This window comes from Myxine glutinosa, chromosome 4 (assembly GCF_964187855.1).
Source record: "Myxine glutinosa chromosome 4, kmMyxGlut1.1, whole genome shotgun sequence".
In the NCBI taxonomy this organism is placed as follows: Eukaryota; Metazoa; Chordata; class Myxini; order Myxiniformes; family Myxinidae; genus Myxine; species Myxine glutinosa.
Window position 1 is genome coordinate 180,180,702 of NC_136264.1, and position 20,488 is coordinate 180,201,189.

Below are 20,488 nucleotides of genomic sequence, written 5' to 3' on the forward strand. Positions count from 1 at the left end.
GCCAATCACATGATCAAACTAGGAAATCACACAATCATGTAGCTATGTGTGTAGCCAATCACATGATCAAACTAGGAAATCACACAATCATGTAGCTATGTGTGTAGCCAATCACAAAATCAAACTAGGAAATCACACAATCATGTAGCTATGTGTGTAGCCAATCACATGATCAAACTAGGAAATCACACAATCATGTAGCTATGTGTGTAGCCAATCACAAAATCAAACTAGGAAATCACACAATCATGTAGCTATGTGTGTAGCCAATCACAAAATCAAACTAGGAAATCACACAATCATGTAGCTATGTGTGCAGCCAATCACATGATCAGACAGCCAAAAAACTGGGCAATCACAAATCATATCGCTATGTGTGTAGCCAATCACATGATCAAACAAGGAAATCATACAATCATGTAGCTATGTGTGTAGCCAATCACATGATCAAACTAGGAAAACACACAATCATGGAGCTATGTGTGTAGCCAATCACATGATCAGACAACCAGGCAATCATACAATCATGTAGCTATGTGTGCAGCCAATCACAAAATCAAACTAGGAAATCACACAATCATGTAGCTATGTGTGTAGCCAATCACATGATCAAACTAGGAAATCACACAATCATGTAGCTATGTGTGTAGCCAATCACATGATCAGACAACCAGGCAATCATACAATCATGTAGCTATGTGTGCAGCCAATCACAAAATCAAACTAGGAAATCACACAATCATGTAGCTATGTGTGTAGCCAATCACATGATCAAACTAGGAAATCACACAATCATGCAGCTATGTGTGTAGCCAATCACATGATCAAACAACCAGGCAATCATACAATCATGTAGCTATGTGTGCAGCCAATCACATGATCAAACTAGGCAATCACACAATCATGTAGCTATGTGTGTAGCCAATCACATGATCAAACTAGGCAATCACACAATCATGGAGCTATGTGTGTAGCCAATCACATGATCAAACTAGGCAATCACACAATCATGTAGCTATGTGTGCAGCCAATCACAAAATCAAACTAGGAAATCACACAATCATGTAGCTATGTGTGTAGCCAATCACATGATCAAACTAGGCAATCACACAATCATGTAGCTATGTGTGTAGCCAATCACATGATCAAACTAGGCAATCACACAATCATGTAGCTATGTGTGTAGCCAATCACATGATCAAACTAGGCAATCACACAATCATGTAGCTATGTGTGCAGCCAATCACATAATCAAACTAGGAAATCACACAATCATGTAGCTATGTGTGTAGCCAATCACATGATCAAACTAGGCAATCACACAATCATGTAGCTATGTGTGTAGCCAATCACATGATCAAACTAGGCAATCACACAATCATGTAGCTATGTGTGCAGCCAATCACATGGTCAAACTAGGCAATCACACAATCATGTAGCTATGTGTGTAGCCAATCACATGATCAAACTAGGCAATCACACAATCATGTAGCTATGTGTGCAGCCAATCACATGATCAAACTAGGAAATCACACAATCATGTAGCTATGTGTGTAGCCAATCACATGATCAAACTAGGCAATCACACAATCATGTAGCTATGTATGCAGCCAATCACATGGTCAAACTAGGCAATCACACAATCATGTAGCTATGTGTGTAGCCAATCACATGATCAAACTAGGAAATCACACAATCATGTAGCTATGTGTGTAGCCAATCACATGATCAAACTAGGCAATCACACAATCATGTAGCTATGTGTGCAGCCAATCACATAATCAAACTAGGAAATCACACAATCATGTAGCTATGTGTGTAGCCAATCACAAAATCAAACTAGGAAATCACACAATCATGTAGCTATGTGTGCAGCCAATCACAAAATCAAACTAGGAAATCACACAATCATGTAGCTGTGTGTGTAGCCAATCACATGATCAAACTAGGCAATCACACAATCATATAGCTATGTGTGTAGCCAATCACATGATCAAACTAGGCAATCACACAATCATATAGCTATGTGTGTAGCCAATCACATGATCAGACAACCAGGCAATCACACAATCATGTAGCTATGTGTGCAGCCAATCACATGATCAGACAACCACGCAATCACACAATCATGTAGCTATGTGTGCAGCCAATCACATGATCAGACAACCAGGCAATCACGCAATCATATAGCTATGTGTGTAGCCAATCACATGATCAAACTAGGCAATCACACAATCATGTAGCTATGTGTGCAGCCAATCACATAATCAAACTAGGAAATCACACAATCATGTAGCTATGTGTGCAGCCAATCACATGATCAGACAACCAGGCAATCATACAATCATGTAGCTATGTGTGCAGCCAATCACATGATCAGACAACCAGGCAATCATACAATCATGTAGCTATGTGTGTAGCCAATCACATAATCAAACTAGGAAATCACACAATCATGTAGCTATGTGTGCAGCCAATCACATGATCAGACAACCAGGCAATCACACAATCATGTAGCTATGTGTGCAGCCAATCACATGATCAGACAACCACGCAATCACACAATCATGTAGCTATGTGTGTAGCCAATCACATAATCAAACTAGGAAATCACACAATCATGTAGCTATGTGTGCAGCCAATCACATGATCAGACAACCAGGCAATCATACAATCATGTAGCTATGTGTGCAGCCAATCACATGATCAGACAACCAGGCAATCACACAATCATGTAGCTATGTGTGCAGCCAATCACATGATCAGACAACCACGCAATCACACAATCATATAGCTATGTGTGTAGCCAATCACATAATCAAACTAGGAAATCACACAATCATGTAGCTATGTGTGCAGCCAATCACATGATCAGACAACCAGGCAATCATACAATCATGTAGCTATGTGTGCAGCCAATCACATGATCAGACAACCAGGCAATCATACAATCATGTAGCTATGTGTGTAGCCAATCACATAATCAAACTAGGAAATCACACAATCATGTAGCTATGTGTGCAGCCAATCACAAAATCAAACTAGGAAATCACACAATCATGTAGCTATGTGTGTAGCCAATCACAAAATCAAACTAGGAAATCACACAATCATGTAGCTATGTGTGCAGCCAATCACAAAATCAAACTAGGAAATCACACAATCATGTAGCTATGTGTGCAGCCAATCACATGATCAGACAACCAGGCAATCACACAATCATGTAGCTATGTGTGCAGCCAATCACATGATCAGACAACCACGCAATCACACAATCATGTAGCTATGTGTGCAGCCAATCACATGATCAGACAACCAGGCAATCACGCAATCATATAGCTATGTGTGTAGCCAATCACATGATCAAACTAGGAAAACACACAATCATGGAGCTATGTGTGCAGCCAATCACATGATCAGATAACCAGGCAATCACACAATCATGTAGCTATGTGTGTAGAAAATCACATGATCAAACTAGGCAATCACACAATCATATAGCTATATGTGTAGCCAATCACATGATCAAACAAGGAAATCACACAATCAATCATACAATCATACAATCATACAATCATACAATCTAGGCAAATGTGTGCAGCCAATCACATGATCAAACTAGGAAATCACACAATCATGTAGCTATGTGTGCAGCCAATCACATGATCAGACAACCAGGCAATCACACAATCATGTAGCTATGTGTGCAGCCAATCACATGATCAGACAACCAGGCAATCACACAATCATGTAGCTATGTGTGCAGCCAATCACATGATCAGACAACCAGGCAATCATACAATCATGTAGCTATGTGTGCAGCCAATCACATGATCAAACTAGGCAATCACACAATCATGTAGCTATGTGTGCAGCCAATCACATGATCAAACAAGGAAATCACACAATCATATAGCTATGTGTGTAGCCAATCACATGATCAGACAACCAGGCAATCATACAATCATGTAGCTATGTGTGCAGCCAATCACATGATCAAACTAGGCAATCACACAATCATGTAGCTATGTGTGCAGCCAATCACATGATCAAACAAGGAAATCACACAATCATATAGTTATGTGTGTAGCCAATCACATGATCAGACAACCAGGCAATCACACAATCATGTAGCTATGTGTGCAGCCAATCACATGATCAAACAACCAGGCAATCATACAATCATGTAGCTATGTGTGCAGCCAATCACATGATCAAACAAGGAAATCACACAATCATGTAGCTATGTGTGCAGCCAATCACATGATCAAACTAGGCAATCATACAATCATGTAGCTATGTGTGCAGCCAATCACATGATCAGACAACCAGGCAATCACACAATCATGTAGCTATGTGTGCAGCCAATCACATGATCAGACAACCAGGCAATCACACAATCATGTAGCTATGTGTGCAGCCAATCACATGATCAAACTAGGCAATCATACAATCATGTAGCTATGTGTGCAGCCAATCACATGATCAAACAAGGAAATCACACAATCATGTAGCTATGTGTGTAGAAAATCACCTGATCAGACAACCAGGCAATCATACAATCATGTAGCTATGTGTGCAGCCAATCACATGATCAAACTAGGCAATCACACAATCATGTAGCTATGTGTGCAGCCAATCACATGATCAAACTAGGCAATCACACAATCATGTAGCTATGTGTGCAGCCAATCACATGATCAAACAAAGAAATCACACAATCATGTAACTATGTGTGCAGCCAATCACATGATCAGACAACCAGGCAATCATACAATCATGTAGCTATGTGTGCAGCCAATCACATGATCAAACTAGGCAATCACACAATCATGTAGCTATGTGTGTAGCCAATCACATGATCAAACAAGGAAATCACACAATCATGTAGCTATGTGTGCAGCCAATCACATGATCAAACAAGGAAATCACACAATCATGTAGCTATGTGTGTAGAAAATCACCTGATCAGACAACCAGGCAATCATACAATCATGTAGCTATGTTTGTAGCCAATCACATGATCAAACTAGGCAATCACACAATCATGTAGCTATGTGTTTAGCCAATCACATGATCAAACAAGGAAATCACACAATCATGTAGCTATGTGTGCAGCCAATCACATAATCAGACAACCAGGCAATCATACAATCATGTAGCTATGTGTGTAGCCAATCACATGATCAAACTAGGCAATCACACAATCATGTAGCTATGTGTGCAGCCAATCACATGATCAAACAAGGAAATCACACAATCATGTAGCTATGTGTGCAGCCAATCACATAATCAAACTAGGAAATCACACAATCATGTAGCTATGTGTGTAGCCAATCACAAAATCAAACTAGGAAATCACACAATCATGTAGCTATGTGTGCAGCCAATCACAAAATCAAACTAGGAAATCACACAATCATGTAGCTATGTGTGTAGCCAATCACATGATCAAACTAGGAAATCACACAATCATGTAGCTATGTGTGCAGCCAATCACATGATCAGACAACCAGGCAATCACACAATCATGTAGCTATGTGTGCAGCCAATCACATGATCAGACAACCAGGCAATCACACAATCATGTAGCTATGTGTGCAGCCAATCACATGATCAGACAACCAGGCAATCATACAATCATGTAGCTATGTGTGCAGCCAATCACATGATCAAACTAGGCAATCACACAATCATGTAGCTATGTGTGCAGCCAATCACATGATCAAACAAGGAAATCACACAATCATATAGCTATGTGTGTAGCCAATCACATGATCAGACAACCAGGCAATCATACAATCATGTAGCTATGTGTGCAGCCAATCACATGATCAAACAAAGAAATCACACAATCATGTAGCTATGTGTGCAGCCAATCACATGATCAGACAACCAGGCAATCATACAATCATGTAGCTATGTGTGCAGCCAATCACATGATCAAACTAGGCAATCACACAATCATGTAGCTATGTGTGCAGCCAATCACATGATCAAACTAGGCAATCATACAATCATGTAGCTATGTGTGCAGCCAATCACGATCAAACTAGGCAATCACACAATCATGTAGCTATGTGTGCAGCCAATCACATGATCAAACTAGGCAATCACACAATCATGTAGCTATGTGTGCAGCCAATCACATGATCAAACTAGGCAATCACACAATCATGTAGCTATGTGTGCAGCCAATAACATGATCAAACTAGGCAATCACACAATCATGTAGCTATGTGTGCAGCCAATCACATGATCAAACTAGGCAATCACACAATCATGTAGCTATGTGTGCAGCCAATCACATGATCAAACTAGGCAATCACATAATCATGTAGCTATGTGTGCAGCCAATCACATGATCAAACTAGGCAATCACACAATCATATAGCTATGTGTGCAGCCAATCACATGATCAAACTAGGCAATCACACAATCATGTAGCTATGTGTGCAGCCAATCACATGATCAAACTAGGCAATCACACAATCATGTAGCTATGTGTGCAGCCAATCACATGATCAAACTAGGCAATCACTCAATCATGTAGCTATGTGTGCAGCCAATCACATGATCAAACTAGGCAATCACACAATCATGTAGCTATGTGTGCAGCCAATCACATGATCAAACTAGGAAATCACACAATCATGTAGCTATGTGTGCAGCCAATCACATGATCAAACTAGGCAATCACACAATCATATAGCTATGTGTGCAGCCAATCACATGATCAAACTAGGCAATCACACAATCATGTAGCTATGTGTGCAGCCAATCACATGATCAAACAAGGAAATCACACAATCATATAGCTATGTGTGTAGCCAATCACATGATCAGACAACCAGGCAATCATGCAATCATGTAGCTATGTGTGCAGCCAATCACATGATCAAACTAGGCAATCACACAATCATGTAGCTATGTGTGCAGCCAATCACATGATCAAACTAGGCAATCACACAATCATGTAGCTATGTGTGCAGCCAATCACATGATCAGACAACCAGGCAATCATACAATCATGTAGCTATGTGTGCAGCCAATCACATGATCAGACAACCAGGCAATCATACAATCATGAAGCTATGTGTGCAGCCAATCACATGATCAAACTAGGCAATCACACAATCATGTAGCTATGTGTGCAGCCAATCACATGATCAGACAACCAGGCAATCATACAATCATGTAGCTATGTGTGCAGCCAATCACATGATCAGACAACCAGGCAATCATACAATCATGAAGCTATGTGTGCAGCCAATCACATGATCAAACTAGGCAATCACACAATCATGTAGCTATGTGTGCAGCCAATCACATGATCAGACAACCAGGCAATCATACAATCATGTAGCTCTGTGTGCAGCCAATCACATGATCAGACAACCAGGCAATCATACAATCATGAAGCTATGTGTGCAGCCAATCACATGATCAAACTAGGCAATCACACAATCATGTAGCTATGTGTGCAGCCAATCACATGATCAAACAAGGAAATCACACAATCATGTAGCTATGTGTGTAGAAAATCACCTGATCAGACAACCAGGCAATCATACAATCATGTAGCTATGTGTGCAGCCAATCACATGATCAAACTAGGCAATCACACAATCATGTAGCTATGTGTGCAGCCAATCACATGATCAAACAAGGAAATCACACAATCATATAGCTATGTGTGTAGCCAATCACATGATCAGACAACCAGGCAATCATACAATCATGTAGCTATGTGTGCAGCCAATCACATGATCAAACAAGGAAATCACACAATCATGTAGCTATGTGTGCAGCCAATCACATGATCAAACTAGGCAATCACACAATCATGTAGCTATGTGTTCAGCCATTCACATGATCAGACAACCAGGCAATCATACAATCATGAAGCTATGTGTGCAGCCAATCACATGATCAAACTAGGCAATCACACAATCATGTAGCTATGTGTGCAGCCAATCACATGATCAAACTAGGCAATCACACAATCATGTAGCTATGTGTGCAGCCAATCACATGATCAAACTAGGCAATCACACAATCATATAGCTATGTGTGTAGCCAATCACATGATCAAACTAGGCAATCACACAATCATATAGCTATGTGTATAGCCAATCACATGATCAAACTAGGCAATCACACAATCATATAGCTATGTGTGTAGCCAATCACATTTTTTTTTTTTTTTTTTTTTTTTTTGTATACAAGATCGAGGCTCGTGAAAGAGCGAACATTAATCACACAGAAAGACAAACAGACACACAAAACAAATAACATCGGGAGCGGTAGACAAGATGGGGAGAGAGGGGGAAGGACACAAACACAACATTTGAGAGCAGGGACCGAGAGACATGGAGACATCGAGAGAACTGTGGGAGGGAGACGGCTTTGGGGGGGAGGCATGGGAAGGGGGGGGGGGGGGGTGGGAGAGGTATAAAACATATGGACACTGCCAAGACTTCCAGGAAAGAAGTTGGAATTTCAAACAAGGTGGATCTGGGGTGAATTAGCGGGGGTAGAAAAGATCAAGGTTTTGGATGGGGGAAGATAAGAGATGGTGGTGAACAGCTGTTTTAAAGACCTGGAGGGAGGAGTGTGATTGAAGGGAGTGTGGGAGTTTGTTCCAGAGGCGGGAGAAAAGAGGAATGAAAGAGTGAAGGTGAGCAGAGAGCCGAGATTTCGGCAGTTTAACCATCAGAGGGTGGCTGGCAGATCTTGTGCGACCTGTAGGAATATTTGGGGGACAGAGCACAGAGAGAGCTGGGGGAGCAAGGCCGGAGAGGAGTCGGTAGAAGACAGAAAGACCACCTACCTGCCTGCGGTGAGTGAGTGAAAGGCCCTGAGAGATAGCTTCATCGCGGGAGATTCCAATGATTCTGAAAGCTTTGGATTCAACAGCGTGAAGCCGAGCCAGGTGTGAGGCAGGAGCACCAGCCCATAGGGGAGAACAGTATTCCATTGAGCTGCGGATGAAAGCCTTGTATGTGGTGAGGAGCTCAGGTGTGCCGAGGAAGGACTTCGCACGAAGGAGGATGCCCAGTCGGCGACTGGCTTTGGAGGCCAGCTTGGAAATGTGGTTTTCCCAAGAAAGATCATGGCAGATGGTGAGACCCAAAAGCTTGAGCGACAGAACTTCTTGGAGAGGATTGTTGAGAAAGTAGATGGGAGGGTTGTCCAGTCGATCTTTTCGGAGAGACATAGTAAGAGTGTGAGATTTGTCAGGATTGAAAGACATGTTCCACATGTTTGACAGGCAATCATATAGCTAATCACACATGATCAAACTAGGCAATCACAAATCATGTAGCTATGTGTGTAGCCAATCACATGATCAAACTAGGAAATCACACAATCATGTAGCTATGTGTGCAGCCAATCACATGATCAAACTAGGCAATCACACAATCATATAGCTATGTGTGTAGCCAATCACATGATCAAACTAGGCAATCACACAATCATATAGCTATGTGTGTAGCCAATCACATGATCAAACTAGGCAATCACAAATCATGTAGCTATGTGTGTAGCCAATCACATGATCAAACTAGGAAATCACACAATCATGTAGCTATGTGTGTAGCCAATCACATGATCAAACTAGGCAATCACACAATCATATAGCTATGTGTGCAGCCAATCACATGATCAAACTAGGCAATCACACAATCATATAGCTATGTGTGCAGCCAATCACATGATCAGACAACCAGGCAATCACACAATCATGTTGCTATGTGTGTAGCCAATCACATGATCAAACTAGGAAATCACAAAATCATGTAGCTATGTGTGTAGCCAATCACATGATCAGACAACCAGGCAATCACACAATCATGTAGCTATGTGTGTAGAAAATCACATGATCAAACCAGGCAATCACACAATCATATAGCTTTGTGTGCAGCCAATCACATGATCAAACAATTCGTAAATCATACAATCATATAGCTATGTGTGTACTGTGTAGCCAATCACATGATCAAACAATTCGTAAATCATACAATCATGTAGCTATGTGTGCAGCCAATCACATGATCAAACAATTCGTAAATCATACAATCATATAGCTATGTGTGCAGCCAATCACATGATCAAACAATTCGTTAATCATACAATCATATAGCTATGTGTGCAGCCAATCACATGATCAAACAATTCGTAAATCATACAATCATATAGCTATGTGTGCAGCCAATCACATGATCAAACAATTCGTAAATCATACAATCATATAGCAATGTGTGCAGCCAATCACATGATCAAACAATTCGTAAATCATACAATCATATAGCTATGTGTGCAGCCAATCACATGATCAAACAATTCGTAAATCATGCAAACATATAGCTATGTGTGCAGCCAATCACATGATCAAACAATTCGTAAATCATACAATCATATAGCTTTGTGTGCAGCCAATCACATGATCAAACAATTCGTAAATCATACAATCATATAGCTATGTGTGTACTGTGTAGCCAATCACATGATCAAACAATTCGTAAATCATACAATCATACAGCTATGTGTGCAGCCAATCACATGATCAAACAATTCGTAAATCATACAATCATATAGCTATGTGTGCAGCCAATCACATGATCAAACAATTCGTTAATCATACAATCATATAGCTATGTGTGCAGCCAATCACATGATCAAACAATTCGTAAATCATACAATCATATAGCTTTGTGTGCAGCCAATCACATGATCAAACAATTCGTAAATCATAGAATCATATAGCTATGTGTGCAGCCAATCACATGATCAAACAATTCGTAAATCACACAATCATGTAGCTATGTGTGCAGCCAATCACATGATCAAACAATTCGTAAATCATACAATCATATAGCTTTGTGTGCAGCCAATCACATGATCAAACAATTCGTAAATCATACAATCATGTAGCTATGTGTGCAGCCAATCACATGATCAAACAATTCGTAAATCATACAATCATGTAGCTATGTGTGCAGCCAATCACATGATCAAACAATTCGTAAATCATACAATCATGTAGCTATGTGTGCAGCCAATCACATGATCAAACAATTCGTAAATCATACAATCATATAGCTATGTGCGCAGCCAATCACATGATCAAACAATTCGTAAATCATACAATCATATAGCTATGTGTGCAGCCAATCACATGATCAAACAATTCGTAAATCATACAATCATGTAGCTATGTGTGCAGCCAATCACATGATCAAACAATTCGTAAATCATACAATCATATAGCTATGTGTGCAGCCAATCACATGATCAAACAATTCGTAAATCATACAATCATGTAGCTATGTGTGCAGCCAATCACATGATCAAACAATTCGTAAATCATACAATCATGTAGCTATGTGTGTACTGTGTAGCCAATCACATGATTAAACAATTCGTAAATCATACAATCATGTAGCTATGTGTGCAGCCAATCACATGATCAAACAATTCGTAAATCATACTATCATGTAGCTCTGTGTGCAGCCAATCACATGATCAAACAATTCGTAAATCATACTATCATGTAGCTCTGTGTGCAGCCAATCACATGATCAAACAATTCGTAAATCATACAATCATATAGCTATGTGTGCAGCCAATCACATGATCAAACAATTCGTAAATCATACAATCATATAGCTTTGTGTGCAGCCAATCACATGATCAAACAATTCGTAAATCATACAATCATGTAGCTATGTGTGCAGCCAATCACATGATCAAACAATTCGTAAATCATACAATCATATAGCTATGTGTGCAGCCAATCACATGATCAAACAATTCATAAATCATACAATCATGTAGCTATGTGTGTACTGTGTAGCCAATCACATGATCAAACTATTCGTAAATCATGCAATCATATAGCTATGTGTGTAGCCAATCACATGACCAAACAATTCGTAAATCATACAATTATATAGCTATGTGTGCAGCCAATCACATGATCAAACAACTAGTAAATCATACAATCATGTAGCTATGTGTGTACTGTGTAGGCAATCACATGATCAAACTATTCGTAAATCATACAATCATGTAGCTATGTGTGCAGCCAATCACATGATCAAACAATTCATAAATCATACAATCATGTAGCTATGTGTGTACTGTGTAGCCAATCACATGATCAAACTATTCGTAAATCATACAATCATGTAGCTATGTGTGTAGCCAATCACATGATCAAACAACTAGTAAATCATACAATCATGTAGCTATGTGTGGAGCCAATCACATGATCAAACAACTAGTAAATCATACAATCATGTAGCTATGTGTGTACTGTGTAGGCAATCACATGATCAAACTATTCGTAAATCATACAATCATGTAGCTATGTGTGTAGCCAATCACATGATCAAACAACTAGTAAATCGGACAATCATGTAGCTATGTGTGGAGCCAATCACATGATCAAACAACTAGTAAATCATACAATCATGTAGCTATGTGTGCAGCCAATCACATGATCAAACAACTAGTAAATCATACAATCATGTAGCTATGTGTGGAGCCAATCACATGATCAAACAAGTAGTAAATCATACAATCATATTGCTAAGTGTGTACTGTGTCGCCAATCACATGACCGGACAGCCAGACAACTCGGCAATCACACTTTCAGATAACCACACAGAAAACCAAATGACACAAGCAAATAGCAATTTCACCACAGCCATCACATGATGAGTAAAGTAAATTACATACGTAATTGTAAGCAGGTGTTAAATGAGCAAATTAGGCATCCTTGTTTTGAAAAACACACTGGATGCTTTGACCCCGCCAGGTCACAAATACGAGACCTTCAGATCATGAACCAAACAATGAGCCATCATTATATTTATACCCTTTGAGACCTCTCACCTGGGAGGTGCCGGTAATCATGTTCTTAATGAAATCTCGGTGCCCAGGTGCATCAATGATGGTGATGTAGTATTTCTGCGTTTCAAATTTCCATAAGGAAATGTCGATGGTGATGCCACGCTCCCTCTCCGCCTTCAGCTTGTCCAAAACCCAAGCGTACTTGAAAGAACCCTTTCCCATCTGCACACACACTCAGGTGTACATCCACGTGAGCACACCTTAAGTTGCTATTTTTAAAAATTGTACACAATGTCGAGGCTCATGGAGGTGCGAGAACATAGAGTGGATCAGGACGTAACGGAACGAAAGGGACAGTAGAAAGATTTTTGGGGAGAAGGAACACACCAATAGCAGGGACGATGGACAAAATGGAGGGAGACTTGGAGAAATGAGGGATGTGGGGAACGAGGAGGGCGAGCGGAAGACAAAAGGGCAAGATGGCTACAGCCGCAAACTCTGACGAAGGAAAAACTGGAAACTTGGAAAGAGATTGGCGTTGGGAAGGTTAAAGGGGCTGGAAAAGGTCATGGTTTTGGATGGGGGGGACGAATATAATATAGAAATTCTCATTTTCATAACAATGTTATCTGGCCCTGGAGCTTTATCTTGTGTTTGCTTCCTTCACCTTTTCTTTACCTTCTCCACTATAACTGGAACTACTCTAAAAGCCCTTCATCACCTCCTGGATATATTCGCTCAGCTATTGGTACTTCCGATAACCGTTCTTGTGTGAATATTGAAGCAAAGTAACTATTTAACAAGTCTGCCATCTCACTTTTGTCGCCAACCGATATCCCTGTGCTATCATTCAATGGGCCCACACCTGCGGTAACCTCGCTCATTAACCCCTTTATGTGCTTAAGAATGCCTTGCTCTTCCGTATTCTCTCATTCAATGCAGTCGGCACCGTGGAGGCTCTCGGAGCTCTCGGACTAACCTCACCCAAAAAAAATTTTTTGTCAGGCCATCAGCCAAGATGAGGTTGGTCATCTTTACTCCCGCCAGGGAGTAATGCATTCACTCGTGTCCGTGTGTGTGTGTGTGTGTGTGTGTGTTCGTGTGTTTGTGAACAGGATATCTGGAAAAGTTCTGAACGGATTTGGATGAAAGTTGGTGGGATGATTGCCCTTGGGATAAGGAAGAATTGATTAGGTTTTGGTGAAGCTCAGGATATTATTCCGGATCCAGGAATTTTTTGAAGGATTGTTTACCAATGGAAGATAGGACTCATTTTTTATTAACATTATCTTCTATATATTCTGTATTTAACATTGTGATATGAAAATAGTTTTCATATTTATTGGAAGTGTAGTTTAAACTCGTGGTTATGCGTTTGAGCGGTGTATTTTGTTAGCAGCGTCGTTTCAAGGTTCTTTTTTTTTCTTCTAATAAAGACATATTCTGTCATTTTAAAACCACCAAAGTGTGTATTAGATTTCCCCGTTTCATAAAATGTATCGTTTGATACGTATAATGCTTCAAAACTTTTTTTTTTTTTTACTTCAGAAGAGATATCAACATTTACCTCAGCGAATGTCAATCGCGGTGTCAGTATTTCATGAACTTATAAAGACTTAGGTGACTTATAAGTGTGACAAGCATGTGCACGGGATTCTTCCCAGAAGAATGAGTGGTCGCATTAGCTTGTACGACTGAAAATGAGCGAGTTTTGTTTTGACGTTTGGGCCAGTTTTACATGTTGTATCCCTAAGGAATTAAACGAACGTTTTCCTGGCTTACAATTTTATTTGAAGTCACACATGCCTCAAAATACACTCACTTATATGGAATTGAACGCTGAATCCGAAAATGTAAGTGAAATCGCCTTGTTTTTGTTTTTACATTATCTTCTATATATTCTAAATATATATCTGTGCAGTGTCTGTCTTGTGTTGTCTTGTCTTGTGTTATCACTGAACTACTCCCTCAAACTTTTGTGAAATCGTACTATTCCAACTTGACCCACGGCGGGAGTATGCGCTCTACTGAGTGGCGTTCTAGTTTGGAAATGTTCTCGGTGACATCACTTTCAGCCATTTTGTTGCAAATTGGATATCTGGTACTGGTGTTGCTAGTAACAGTTACTAGGAGGTGTTGGAAAAGCCATATCTGTCAGCCATGCGGAAGAAACGTCAGGAACTTGAACACTACAGTCAGGATTGTACTTCACCATAACAATGCCCCACCACATCGGGTTGCTCACGTGGTCACAACTTCTCATGTAAATCAAAATTGGAACTAGAAAGCATCTGAAAATGCAAAGCCCGTCCGCGTCCGCTTTGTATTTGGATTTCATCTTCTTCCTCTATATCCTGGTGTTGGCTTAGCGGTTAGGGCGCAGGCTTGGGATACCTAGGATCCTGGGTTTGAATCCCGGTCAATCGCTGAATTAACGTCAGGGGGGTTGACTCAGCCTGTCATCCTTCTGAGGTCAGCAAATTGAGTACCAGCTTGCTGGGATGAATGATCCCGGTGTGTACCCTGATTTAGAATAGGCACACCGTATCCCTGCGCATCATAAGAGGTGACTAAGGATTGGCATTAGGAAGGGCATCTGGCCATAAAAACCTTGCCTCAAACAGGGAACCATGATTGTCATGGGGCCCGCAAGGCTAACCCCTGCTTTAGCGGGAAAAAATGGCCTTAAAACGATCATTCATTCATTCATTCTTCTTCCTCTCTATGCTAAACATTATGAAAACAGCTAAAACAATTGATGATTTATACACAACCTTGACCTTTTGACCTCAAAAGCAATAGGCTTCAGTGGCCCAATATGCAATCCCTGCTCAAATTTCAAGTCAATCAGATGAAAATTGAGGATTTTGTGACATTGACCTTTGACCCATTTGACCTCTAAACAATCGGCTTCTAGAGTTTTATTGGTGAACCAAATGACCCAATATGCGAATTCTTAAAATTTCAAGTCAATAGGATAAAAATTGACGATTTTATGTGACATTGACCTTTAAGCTTTTGACCTAATTATTGATTTACTTTCTCCATATTCTCCTAATAAAATTATGTTAAAAATTTGGCAATAGCTCAAATGGTAAAACAAACAAGACCTTTAGTCTAACAGCGGCGTATCTGGGCTTGTTTGATACTTTAGTTGAAGATAGACGTAATGACGTAGAGTGACGGCCGGACACAAAACTGCCGCTACTTTAATATATAGAAGATACAGTATATTTTAACCTACAGTAACTTTGCAGTCACTACGAAGGGATTAGTGTTACGATTACATTTACTATAATATTAACATTTAATTATCATTATTATGAAAATGATATTACCATCAAAAAAACTGAGGCTAATTCCTTATTTCCGTGGTTACACCGCTTATCATTGAATCATGAACCATACACCGCTTCAATCCATTAACTTTCCATACACGGCATTGGGATTAATGTGTTATGGTTATATTTACTATATTATTATTAATATTATTATTACGAAAACGATACTACTGAAACGATACATTACTGGATTAAGAAACCTGGGCTAAATTTGTCCGAAGCGGTCCGAAAGTGAGGCATGAAGCCTAAGGCCTATACGTACCGTATTGTTGGAAGAGCCGTAACGCCGATGCTTTCGATATTGGATGGTCATTTTAACAATCGGTTTGTTTGTGTTTCACTCTGAATGAAATGCTTCTGGGTAGAGTATGGTGATTGTGATATATGACAGGTTCGACGATATGTTCGGCCTGAACGAAATTGGAATCAAAATGGCGGTGTGCGGAGTCAGCCGCAGTACCGCCGTAATGACATCAGACGTAATCACATCACCCTGTCATGTGACCAGATCCTCAGCTCCGATTGGTATACGTTTGAGGGGACATAGATACGGACAGACAAACACTGTTCTAGATGGCATTGCCCTATAGGCTACGCTATAAAAAGTTACAGCCCAGACAGACAGACAGACAGACACACACACACACACACACACACACACACACACACACACACACACACACACACGTGTGATTGCAAAACCCTATCTCTACTGCGCAGGGGACGGGCTAATTACCTCCGCCACAGAAGGTGGATGGAGGTTACGTTTTCACCCCTGTCTGTCTGTCCGTCTGTGAACAAGATATCTCAAAAAGCTGTGGACGGATTCGGACGACATTTGGCAGAGAGGTAGTGTATGTGACAAGGAAAAAATGATTAGATTTTGGTGAAGATCCAGAATCGGATCCGGCTAGAAGAATTTTTAAGTGATTCTTCACCATTGGGAGATAGGGCCAAAAACGATACATAGCAGGATATCTCAAAAGGTTATGGACGGATTTGGACGAAACTTGGTGGACCAGTTGAGTGTTTGACAAGGAATGTTCGATTCAACTTTGGTGAAGATCCGGAACTGGATCCGGCCAGTGGAATTTTAAAGTGATTCCTCACCATTGGGAGATGGGGCCAAAAACGATACAAAGCAGGATATCTCAAAAAGTTGTGGACGGATAATTTTGATTAAATGTGATTCTGTATTGTGATTTTCTGGTCTACTCTGGGATACAAAACGTAAACTGTTCACCTGGTGGAGGTATGCTCTCTACTGAGTGCGGTTCTCGTTGGTTATTTATCACTTCTACAAACTGATGAATTTGAATAGCGTTTGCTACTTTGAACAGCTTAAAACTTTTGTGCAATCTTGCGGAAGAAGTCTTTGCTGCAGCCTTCACATCATGGATGGACAGGTGCCAAAAGTGTATAGCCCTGCTTGGAGATATGTTGAGAGATTCATTTTGGTAAATCTTACATGTTTGTTAAAATAAATTGGGAGACTCTCATGTCTGAATGCATCTCGTATATGTACCATCCTACAAAAGGTCATGGGACAAAAATTTCAGTCATGAGGATTGCCCAAATTTGTCCGACATTTTAAACCATGAATACCATGAACAGACAGCATGAATCTGCAAAGAATTATCATTGCTCATCTTCAGAACGTCATACGTCAAAACTAGAGCAATGCGACTGCGTCTTGGTGTTCGATGACATTTGTAAAGTTTCACATCGATCGGGTAAGCGGTTTCTGAGAAAGAGTTATTTAATATTTCCCTTCAATCCACACCATGTGACCGATAACGTTTTCGTGATCAATATTTAATCGCCATGCATAGTCGATGACACATGTAAAGTTTCGAGTCAATCTGTTTGGTGGTTTGGGAGAAGATTTTTTTAAGGTTCTGGGTTAAATGTAATATGGCTGCCAAACCATGTGACCTATGATGTCATAAATTTAATATTTCAATACCAATGGGTCAATGATCATGTGCATGCAATTTCAGATTTTTAACATAAGGCATTCGATTAAAACATTTATGGCTGGTATGCCACTTCACCAATGATGTCATCATTATCATGCTTTTGTTCCCCATTGGGAGTACTTGACAATGTGCCAAGTTTAAAATTTTTCCATTCCGCAGTTTCCGAGAAATATTTTTAAAATTATTTGCATTAATCCAAGATGGTTTCCATACACATGACTTATGACATCACAATTATCACAAAAACATTCTACATGCGTGTCGCTCCTACCCTGAAAGTTTCGTCTCAATCGGACATGTGGTTGCTGAGAAAAGCGATGTTTAGCCCGTATGGACGGGCGGACAATCTGAAAACATAATGCCTCCGGCCACCTTCACAGAGTTCCAAGAGGAATGCCAATCATCTGTGTGAGACTGGGTACCTGCATCTCGGTTTTGACAATCTTAGCCATTCCCCAATCAGCTGTGTGGAATCTCATCATGAAGTGGAAAAACTATGGGCCTCACCCATCCTGAACATCAATCTTGTAAAATGCAAAACATTAACATAGCACCTCATGAGGGAGGAGAACCTCACAACAGATTTTGAAACAGAACACATGGCTCTTTCAATACATCAAATGTCCATGATATGATTAAAGAGCCTGGGGAGTCTTTGTGGTGTCAGACACCAGTACAGTTTGCTGAGCCTTGAATTTTTTTTTTTGGAATGTCAGAGAAGAGCAACTGTAAACAAGCATTTCATTAGTTGGGATTGATGAGTGGCATCACATGGCAGAGTGCCAAGAAAGAGTGTCCTGCCAGGGCCTCGAAATATGGAAACAGCCTCTGTAAGGCCCGTGCCTTTAGGTGTCATCTCATATATCTATCTACCCATGCGTGCTCCAAAATCCAGATCGACTGTGATGTTTCGATATGTCACATCAGGTATGGATCTGTTTATAAAAAGAAACAGACTTGTTTCAAAACGAACTAAAACTGATGTATTTGATCATAATCCTTCAAGCGACGCCATCATGAGATCAGTGAGTTAAACAAGAAAGGCAACCTCCTTTTCTTACTTTGTATCGAATACCAGGTTGATTCAACTAAGTGTGTTTGGCAGGAAATCACCTGGATAAACCCAAGGTGAAAAAGGCGACACCAAATCGATCACCTGTGGGTGCGTCAGGAAGATTGAAAAGACGTCAGGATCACAAAAGTAATGTCTAGTGCCAGATACTGGACTTACCACCGATCAAAAATGGACATCAATCCACCCCAAAGCAAACACGCAACTTGAACACATCCAATTTAAGGGGAAATATTCACACCAGCTCTAAAAAATAAAAAAAATTCAGACCTTGACAGGCTTGCCTTGGTGGTGAATCTTTCATCGTTGGATGGAATTAAATGTCGTTGCTCAACACGGTCGTAAACATCAGGAGGGATTTGATGAAAATGGCAAAGAGATAGAAAATAAACGCTAAAAGACAAAGCGGAGGCTCGCCATCGACTGCATGAAAGGTAATGCGTAAACCTTCGATCAATCATGTTTCTTCTTTTTTTGGGAGTAAACGTGGAGGAACTTCTGCGGAGAATAATGGGTGACAATTGCTGGAAGTGCAACGTTTGAAAAAGAAAAAAAACGACATCATCTCAGCATTAACCTTCTTGCAATAAAACAAAACGATCAAATGCTTGACTGAGCACTTTAGTGATACGAACATATGGCTTGCAAGCTGTTGAACTTCCTATTTGTAGATTGTTGTAGATGCATTATGTCAGCCGAGAGCATTTTTCTCACAAAAGTATCTTATAATGGTTCTCCTGGTGGTGGTGGATTTGTGTCTTCTCTTTGTCAGAGCAATGGGGCACTTACGACAAGTGACGAACGATTCTGTGGCTAAGAACCAATTCTGGACAGGTCGCCATTCCATCATAGTGTGCAAGGATTTCCACTGAGCAGCGGTGGGCATCAAACCCACACCAGTGAGGTCAATGCAACACAAGGCTGCAACCCTACTCCATCAAAAAGCTGCATCAATGAAAGGTAAAAGCAAAGATAATCCGTTTGGGATATATTTGGTGGAGTACCGATTAACTTTCTACTATAAATGGATGAGTTGTGAGTGTGTGTGAAGCATGTTTTTTGTGGAGTTATACTGGAGGTGTCTGATGTGGAATGTGATTCACAAAAATGATCATCATGACCTCCTGAGTTGACGACACTAATTAACTACAAATAATCCGGAAGAATTTCCATGTTTTAAATGCGCGCCATGTTGAGGTGTATAGAGCAGCTTAATACGTCCTTCCACAGCATGG

At 40.3% G+C, this 20,488-nt stretch overlaps 1 protein-coding gene across 1 annotated transcript in view; it reads right to left on the reverse strand.

The window, feature by feature from the left end:
- The window catches only part of LOC137425524 (elongation factor 1-alpha 2), a 78,664-nt gene that overhangs the window by 38,796 nt on the left and 19,380 nt on the right, over positions 1-20,488 (reverse strand). The window contains exon 3 of the mRNA XM_068114044.2: positions 12,904-13,083. Coding sequence (XP_067970145.1) covers positions 12,904-13,083 — 180 coding nt within the window. The remainder of the gene's footprint in view (positions 1-12,903; positions 13,084-20,488) is intronic.